This window comes from Harpia harpyja, chromosome 10 (assembly GCF_026419915.1).
Source record: "Harpia harpyja isolate bHarHar1 chromosome 10, bHarHar1 primary haplotype, whole genome shotgun sequence".
NCBI lineage: Eukaryota > Metazoa > Chordata > Aves > Accipitriformes > Accipitridae > Harpia > Harpia harpyja.
Window position 1 is genome coordinate 1,068,706 of NC_068949.1, and position 9,036 is coordinate 1,077,741.

The 9,036-nt window shown below is 61.5% G+C and overlaps 1 protein-coding gene across 1 annotated transcript; it reads left to right on the forward strand.

The window, feature by feature from the left end:
• The first annotated feature begins 305 nt into the window (after positions 1-305).
• ILVBL (ilvB acetolactate synthase like) lies at positions 306-8,756 on the forward strand. Its single transcript, XM_052798967.1, has 17 exons — positions 306-330; positions 1,152-1,189; positions 2,301-2,436; positions 2,568-2,769; positions 3,264-3,391; positions 3,482-3,620; positions 3,835-3,946; positions 4,037-4,136; positions 4,871-4,968; positions 5,768-5,904; positions 5,980-6,114; positions 6,202-6,316; positions 7,252-7,421; positions 7,514-7,584; positions 7,673-7,744; positions 7,850-7,955; positions 8,484-8,756. The coding sequence occupies exons 3-17, from the start codon at positions 2,323-2,325 to the stop codon at positions 8,660-8,662; spliced, it is 1,878 nt and encodes a 625-aa protein (XP_052654927.1). The 5' UTR covers positions 306-330; positions 1,152-1,189; positions 2,301-2,322; the 3' UTR covers positions 8,663-8,756.
• The last annotated feature ends 280 nt before the right edge of the window (positions 8,757-9,036 follow it).

Below are 9,036 nucleotides of genomic sequence, written 5' to 3' on the forward strand. Positions count from 1 at the left end.
AAGGACGAGAGTGGCCCCGCCCCTCTCCGCGACCCGCCAATCAGCGCCCCCCGCTGCGGGGAGGCGGCGAGGGCGGCGCGCGGACGAGTGACGCCAGCGCGCCCGCGGAGGGGGGGGGGAGGAGGGGGCGGGGCCGGAAGGTCGCGTTCACGTGACTCAGGCGCTGGGGAACGCTGGGAGGCGGCGGGCTTACACCCCCTCCCCCCCCGCCCTTCTCCGACGGTATGGGGGCGTGGTCACGGGTGGGGATTGGGGCGGGGATTAGGAGTTGTGGGCGGGGTCGACAGGTGTGGGCGGGGTTGTGAGGCACGGCACTTCCGGGAAGGGCAGGTGGCTGCGGGGGGGTGATCCCAGACCCAGGGTGGGTTATTGGGGGGGGGGGGCTGGGAAAGGGGGTCCCCTTGGTTTGGGGGGGGTCCCCTTGGTGGACGGGGGGGTCCCCAGGCCCTGGGGGGGGTCATAAAGTTGGGGGGGGGTGTCTGGGGTCTGGGGGGGACACACACACACAGAGTAATGGGGGGACTGGGGTGAGCAAGGGGTTTGGGGGGGTCCCTGGGGTGTCACAGGTCTCGGGGGGGGGACACACACACTAGGGACAGGGGTGGCTGTGGGGGTGGGACGGGGCAGGGTGGACATGGACAGGCGGGGGGTGACAGCAAGGGTGGGGTGGCCATGGGGGGGGGGGGGACAGCGAGGATGGGGTGGCCATGGGGGGGGGGGGGACAGCAAGGACAGGGTGACCACAGGGACAGGAGTGACCGTGCAGAGAGGTGGCCGTGGAGAGGGGGGGGGACACACAGGTTCAGGGTGACCATAAGGACAAGGGGGGGGGACACACACCAAGGATGGGCGGGGTCATTTGGGACGGGGTGGCCGTGGGGACAGAGGGGACAAGCGGGATGGGGTGGCCACAGTGTTGGGGTGACCATAAGGAGAAGGGGGACACCAAGGATGGGGGGGGGGACACACGACGTAGTTGGGACAAGGGTGGCCACAGGGATGGAGGGACAATTGGGTGGCCTTGGGGACAGAGGGGACAATCAGGCCATGGTATCGGGGTGACCATCAGGACAGGGGTGGCCTTGGGGACAGAGGGAACAACCAAAACGGGATAAAAAAACCCAGGATTGAGCTTGTCCCCTTTGTCACAGGGACCCGTCGTCACCTCGCCGTCACCGTCACCCAGCAGGTACTGCCGTCCTGGGTGGGAGGGGGACGACACACACCGAACCCCAAAACCGCCCCCCAAAAAGGGATTATTTTGCCCAATTTGAGCCTTTTTTTGCCCCATTTCGCTCTTGCGTTTGCCGCTGGTGAGCTGCAACATCCACACGCCTTTTTTTGAGCCCAAAAAGGGGGAAATTGGGGTTTAAGGAGAAAATCCGGTGTCTGAATCTGCTCTGGGTGTGGGAAGTGGCTAAAACCATGCATATTTTGGGGGAAATTAGGCTGGGTTTGGTACCATCCGCCTCTTCCCTTCGGGTCATTACGCCCGCGCCAAGAATTGTGGCAGACTGACGCCAGGGCGCTGCCGCCACCACCACCTTCGTTAGGGGGTAATTATGCAAACGAGCTGGGTTTGGACTGGCGCGCGGGTTGAGCCGGAGAAGTGGTACTGGGTTCAATTAAACGGTTCAATTAAACTGGATCCAAGTCACTGGGTTCAATTCATTGGGTTCAATTAAACTGGGTTCAATTCATCAGGTTTAGTTAAACCGGGCTTGATTAAATGGGGTTCAGTGAATCAGGTTTGATTAAACCGGGTTCAATTAAACCAGGTTCATTTAAACTGGGTTCAATTCACTGGGTTCAGTTAAACTGGGTTCACTGGGTTCAGTTAAACTGCATTCAGTCAAACTGGGTTCAATTAAACTTGGTTTCATTAAACTGGGTTCAGTTGAGCAAGTTCAGTTCATTAGGTTCAATTAAACTGCGTTCAGTCAAACTGGGTTCAATTAAACTTGGTTTCATTAAACTGGGTTCAGTTGAGCAAGTTCAGTTCATTAGGTTCAATTAAACTGGGTTCAGTTCACCAGGTTTGATTAAACTGGGCTCAGGGAAACCAGGTTCAATTCACTGGGCTCAATTAAACCGGGCTCAGTTAAACTGGGTTCAATTAAACCAGGTTCAATTCATTCCGTTCAATTAAACCAGGTTCAGTTAATCCGGGTTCAATTCACCAGGGTCTGGGGACGGTGGCACCATGCCGCGGTGGTTTTGGCACATCCCCGGTCGGTGCAACCCGATCTCATGGGTTTGGTTTTTTGGTTTTTTGCCTCCATCCTGGCAACATTTTCCAGCTCCCGGCACACCGGCATCCCCATGGATCTCCTCGCCGGCATCGGCTACGCCTGCGCCGGGCTCCTGGCGGTGCTGGCGGCGGCACTGTTGGGGATGGCGTATCGCTTGGGGCTCCTCTACCAGCTCTGGCATAAGGTAGGATGAAACGGGTGAGAACGCCGTGGTTTTGCCGAAAAACGCCTATTTTTTAAGTGATCCCAGCCGGCGGCTCGGCAAAGGGATGGCGACCCCGCGTACATCCTCCCGGTCATCTCCCCACCGTGCAGGTAGACCCCCGAAGCCCCCGGCACGGTGGTGAGTTGGTGGCGGAGGTGCTGAAGGCACACGGCGTCCGTTTCGTCTTCGCCTTGGCTGGTGGCCACATCTCACCCATCTTGGTGGCCAGCGAGAAGGTGGGCATCCGCGTGGTGGACACCCGGCACGAGGCCACCGCCGTCTTCGCCGCCGATGCTGTCTCCAGGCTCTCGGGTGCGGATATGGATGGGGATCCCATGGCCAGCACCTTCTCCTGCCCCAACGGATGGAGGATTTTGGGGTGTCCCAGCTTGGTGGGGTGCTGGTTGAGCGGAGAAGCGTTCAAAGACTTTGTGGGTGTCCAGGGTCGCTCCATGGTGGGTTTTGTCCCCATTTATCTCCCCCGCCGGCGCTAATTTGGTAGCTCTGGTGAGGAGAGGATGAGGAGAAGGTGACCCCATGGCCAGCACCTTCTTCTGCCCCAACGGATGGAGGATTTTGGGGTGTCCCAGCTTGGTGGGGTGCTGGTTGAGCGGAGAAGGGTTCGAAGACTTTGTGGGTGTCCAGGGTCGCTCCATGGTGGGTTTTGTCCCCATTCTTCCCCCCCCCCCGAGCTAATTCAGCCGCTTGCGTGCCAACGAGATGAGCAACCAAACGTGCCCGGAATCCCCGGCCAAAAATCGGGGTGCAGAGGGACCCACTTCCACCCCCCCCATATTTCCCCGCAGGTCGCATCGGTGTCGCCGCCGTCACCGCCGGTCCCGGCGTCACCAACGCGGTGACGGCCATCAAGAACGCCCAGATGGCCGAGTCACCGTTGCTGCTCATCGGGGGAGCAGCCGCCTCGCTGCAGAAGGTGGGGGGGACCAAAGAAATTCCCTCTCGGACCCATTTTTTGGGGGGGGTTCCCCCGTTTTTGGGGGTTCAAGGCTTGTTTTTCTCGCAGGGTCGGGGAGCGCTGCAGGACATCGACCAGCTCTCGCTCTTCAAGACGCTCTGCAAAGCGTGCGTCTCGGTGCGCGCCGTCCGTGACATCGTCCCCACCCTCCGCAAAGCCATCGCCACCGCGCAGTCGGGGACCCCCGGTAAAAAATTGGGGGGGTTCCCCCAAAACCACCCCCAGAACGCTTGGGCGATGGGTTTCTTTCCCCGCCACGGGTCACCCGGGATGATTTACAGTGGTGTTTTGGGGTGGTGGTGTTTTGGGGTGCCGCTGTTTGAATTGGGAGGGGGGGGTTTAGCCCCCAAAAGCGGTTTTGGGGTGACATTGGGGGCACCGTCTGCACCCCAATTTTTTAGGACCCGTCTTCATGGAGCTCCCCATCGACGTGCTCTACCCCTTCCACGTGGTCGAGAAAGAGATCGGTGGCACCAAGAACGCCCGGGGGCTGCAGGGAAAAGTGGTGCAGTGGTGAGTTGCAGCCCCCCCCCCCCCCAGCACCCTAGGGTGCTGCTGGCACCCCAAGGGGTCCCAGCACCCCAATATCCACCCCCCTGGTAGGTACCTCCAAAACTACATCCGTAACCTCTTCGCGGGTGCCTGGGAGCCCCGGGACATGTCCCCGTTGCCCGTCCAGGTGCCGCTGGCCACCGAGGATGAGGTGGGTTTTGGGGGGGATTGGGATGGGTTTGGGGGCTGGTTGGGGCAGGTTTGGGGTAAGGCAGAGCTGGGGTTTGGGGTGAAAACAGCTGGTTTTGGGGTTCAGCTGAGCTGGTTTTGGGGCTAAACTGTGCTGATTTTAGGGCTTAGTTGAACCAGTTTTGGGGGATCAGCTGAGCTGGTTTTTGGGGCTCAGCAGAGCTGATTTTGGGGCTTAGGTGAGCCAGTTTTGGGGCTTAGCTGAGCTGTTTTTGGGGCTCAGCTAAACTGGTTTTTGGGGCTGACTTGAGCCAGTTTTGGGGCTTAGCTGAGCTGGTTTTTGGGGCTCAACTGAAGTGGTTTTTGGGGCTGACTTGAGCCAGTTTTGGGGCTTAGCTGAGCTGGTTTTTGGGGCTCAGCTGAAGTGGTTTTGGGGGCTGACTTGAGCCAGTTTGGGGGCTCAGCAGAGCCGATTTTGGGATCAGCTGAGCCAGTTTTGGGGTTTAGCTGAGCCGGTTTCAGGGTCCAACTGAACTGGTTTTGGGGCTCAGCTAAGCCAGTTTTGGGGTTCGATAGGGCTGGCTTTTGGGGCCAACCTTGCCAGGTTTGGTGCCCAACTGAGCCAGTTTTGGTGCTTACTGAGCTGGCTTTTTGGTGCCCAAATAGGGCTGGTTTTGGGGCTGACCGAGCTGGTTTTTGGCACCCGACCGAACCGTTTTTTTGGGGCTGATCGAGGTGGTTTTGGGTCGCACGCAGGTGCAGCGATGTGCGGAGCTGGTGAGCCGGGCCACGAAGCCGCTGGTGCTGGTGGGCAGCCAGGCCATGCTGCCGCCCACGCCGGCCGAGGAGCTGCGGTGAGATGTTTTGGGGACGGATGAACTGGTTTGGGGATGGATGAACCGGTCTGGGGATGGTGGAGCCAATTTGGGGGCTGCTGAGCTGGTTTGGGGATGGATGAACCGGTTTGGGGACAGTTGAGCTGGGTTTGGGGACCGATCAGCCAGTCTGGGGGCTGGTGAAATGATTTGGGGACAGCTGAGCCAGTTTGGGGGATGGATGAGCCGGTTTGGGGGATGGGTGAACTGGTTTGGGGACAGTTGAGCCGGGTTTGGGAATGGTTCAGCCAATTTGGGGGTCTGGTGAGATGATTTGGGGACAGATCAGCCAATTTGGGGTCAGATGAGCCTGTGTGGGGACAGATGAGTGGGTTTGGGGTCAGATGAGCTGCTTTAGGGATCAACCAGCCAGTGTGGGCACAGATGAGCCAGATTTGGGTCCGACTGAATGAGTTCTTGGGCTCAACTGAGCCAAGTTTTGAGGCCAAACCAAGCTGGTCTTGGGCCAAACTGAGCCAGTTTGGGGGCTCTGACAGAGGTGGTTTTGGGGCCAAACCGAGCCAGTTTGGGGCTCTGACAGAGGTGGTTTTGGGGCCAAACCGAGCCAGTTTGGGGCTCCAACTGAGCTGGTTTTGGTGCCAAACCCAGCCAGGTTGGGGCCCTGACTGAGTTTGGTTTTGGGGCCAAACCAAGGCAGTATGGGTCTCCAACTAAGCTAGTTTGGGACCCCAACCAAGCTGGTTTGGGGGCCAAACCGAGCCATTTCGGAGCCCGACCGAGCCGGTTTTGGTGCGTGCTGATGCCCACCTACCTGCAGCGCGGCGCTGGAGGCCCTGGGCATCCCCTGCTACCTGGGGGGAGCGGCGCGGGGGCTTCTCCCCCCCGGCAGCCCCCTCCTCCTGCGCCAGAACCGCCGCGACGCCCTCCGCGATGCCGACCTGGTGCTGCTGGCAGGTACTGGGATGGGACACACCCGCGACACCCGCTGTGTCCCCGTCCCCATCCTGACACCCTGTGTGTGTCCCCAAGGCTCCGTCTGTGATTTTCGCCTCTCCTACGGGCGCCTTTTCAGTCGCCGCGCCGTCATCGTGGCCGTTAACCGGGACCGGGCGCAGCTCCTCCGTAATTCCGATGTCTTCTGGAAACCCCGGCTCGCCGTGCAAGGTGAGACCCTTAACGCCAGCCCTGGCTCCCCATCCCCTGCCTGAAATGGGCGGCGTGGGGGTGCGATGAGTTGGGCGTTCTCGGCAGGAGACGCAGCCTCCTTCGTGGTGCGGTTGGCGCGGAGCCTGCGGGGCTACACCTGCCCCGGTGACTGGGTGGAGGGGCTGCGCGAAGCCGATCGGAAAAAGGAGCAGGCTAACCGGTGAGCGCACGCGGGATGGGGACAGGCGTGGGGATGAGGCTGGAGATGAGGATGAGGACAGGCAGGAGGATGGGAACGGGGACAGGGAGAGGCTCAGGGACTGGGATGGGGACAGGGACAGGCGTGGGGATGGGGACAGGGATGGGGATGAGCGTGGGGACAAGCATGGGGACACAGGGATGAGGACAGGGATGGGCACAAGAACAGGGATGGTGTTGGATAGGGATAGGGATGGGCATGGGGACAGGGACTGGGATGAGGATGGAGATAGGGATGGGGATGAGGACAGGGATGAGGATGAGGACAGGGATGGGCACAGGAGTGGGGACAGGGGTGGGGGACAGGGATAGGCACGGAGATGGGGACAGGGATGGGGATGAGCGTGGGGACAAGCATGAGGACACAGGGATGAGGACAGGGATGGGCACAAGAACAGGGATGGTGTTGGATAGGGATAGGGATGGGCATGGGGACAGGGACTGGGATGGGGACAGGTGTGGGGATGAGGATGGAGATAGGGATGGGGATGAGGACAGGGATGAGGATGAGGACGGATGGGCACAGGAGCGGGGACAGGGGTGGGGACAGGGATAGGCACGGAGATGGGGACAGGGAGAGGCTCAGGGACTGGGATGGGGACAGGCGTGGGGATGGGGACAGGGATGAGCGTGGGGACAGGGACGGGCACAAGAATAAGGATGGCGTCAGGGATGGGGACAGGGACTGGGCTGGGGACAGGGAGGGGTATGGATGGTGGCCTGTTTGGGTGGGGGGATCCCAGCCCCTTTCTGGGGGCTCCCCATTTCCAGTTTTGGGGGATCTCAACCCATTTCCAACTGGGATGGGGGAGCCCCCATCCCCATTCTTTGGAGGATCCCACCCACCTCTTCCTTGCCCGGGGGGGGGGGGGTCTGTGGGGTGTCTCCCCCCAACAGGGAGAAGGCAGCGACCCCCACCCCGCAACACCTGAACCCCCTGGACCTGCTGCACCGCCTGGATGCGCTGCTGCCCCCCGAGAGCCTCCTCGTAGCCGACGGGGGGGACTTTGTGGGTACCGCCGCCTACATCGTCCGTCCCCGACGTCCCCTCGCCTGGCTGGACCCCGGTAAGAAACCGCCCCCCCCCCACCAGCCCCAGGCATGCTGTCACCGTAGCGGGGACACACACGGGTGACGCCGCCGGCTGTTGTCTCCGCAGGAGCTTTCGGCACGTTGGGAGTCGGCGGAGGGTTCGCGCTCGGCGCCAAGCTCTGCCGTCCCGACGCGGAGGTACGGGGCTGCGGTGGCCCACGGGGACGGCGATCGCCGTGCCACCTACTGTGTGGCCTCACGGTGTTTGTCCCCTCCCCGGCGCCAGGTTTGGGTCCTCTACGGTGACGGCTCGCTGGGCTACAGCTTGATGGAGTTCGACACCTTTGTGCGGCACAAGGTCAGACGGTGCCAAAAATGGGGTGAGGTGGGGGGGGAAATGGGGTCTTGTCACCGTCCCGGGGTGTCACCGGGGCGCGGTGGCCCTGTGCTTTGTCCCCTACAGACGCCTGTCATCGCGCTGGTGGGCAATGACGCGTGCTGGAGCCAGATTTCCCGGGAGCAAGTGGCTTTGCTGGGAAGCAACGTGGCGTGTGGCCTCGAGTACCTGGGTGCGTACTGTCCCCCCCCCTGCTTTGTCCCCAGATTTGGGGACACCTGGGTTGACCCCATGTCATCTTAGAGTAGATGGAGCCATGCCTGGTGTCACCACGTCACCCTGGGGAGGATCAAGCCATGCCTGGTGGCATCATGTCACCCTGGGGTGGATGGAGCCATGCCTGGTGGCATCATGTCACCTTGGGTCGAGCCATGCCCGGTGGCACCGTGTCACCCTGGGGTAGATTGAGCTGTGCTGGGGGTCACCACATCACTCTGGGGAGGACCAGGCCATGCCTGGTGGCATCACATAGCTTTGGGGACCGTCACCTCCAGGGACGATTGGACTGTGCCTGGTGGACCTGTGTCACCCTTGGGAAGATCTGGCCGTGCCTGGTGGCACCGTGTCACCCCAGATCTGGCCATGCCTGGTGGCACCGTGTCACCCTGGATCAAGCCATGCCCGGTGGCCCTGTATCACCCCAATATCAAGCCAGTCCCATGGAGGTGACAAGGCCACCACCGCTGTCCCCTCCCTACAGACTACCACGCGGTGGCCGAAGCGCTGGGTGGCAAAGGCTTCGTGGTGGGTCGCCAGGACCGTGAGCGGCTGGACGCCGTCCTCCGTGCTGCGCAGGACGCGTGTCGCCAAGGCCACCCTGTCCTCATCAACGCCCTCATCGGCAAGACCGACTTCCGTGACGGTTCCATCTCCGTCTAGGGACGGTGTCCCCAAAATGTCCTGGCCGTGTCCCTGGCGGGGCAGGGGGGACCAAGGAAAGGGGTGGGTTTGGGTGACGCTGGTGCTGCACGCCCAACCCTCCTCGGCAATAAAGCAGCACCGTCTGCCCCCACCCACCGTCCTGTGCCATCAATTTGGGTGCCGACACCCCAGGGACACCCTAAGTGACACTTTGGGGACTGTCACCCCCCCCCCCCCATCAAGACGGCATCACACCAACACACGCAGAAGGCCTGGCAGCGAGTGCAGCTTGTGTCATTTATTGCTGGTGACGGTGACAAGGCAGTGGCAGGGCAAGGGGGGGGTCAGGCCACCCCGGGGGGGGTCAGGGGACAGCTTTGTCACCCCTACAC

Bases quoted from the DNA above. Each gene is read 5' to 3' on its own strand.
- ILVBL (XM_052798967.1), top strand. From the start codon at position 2,323: ATGGATCTCCTCGCCGGCATCGGCTACGCCTGCGCCGGGCTCCTGGCG. The intron at 3,392-3,481 runs GTGGGGGGGACC...TTTTTCTCGCAG, and splicing joins CAGCCGCCTCGCTGCAGAAG to GGTCGGGGAGCGCTGCAGGA. The intron at 7,745-7,849 runs GTCAGACGGTGC...TGTCCCCTACAG, and splicing joins ACACCTTTGTGCGGCACAAG to ACGCCTGTCATCGCGCTGGT.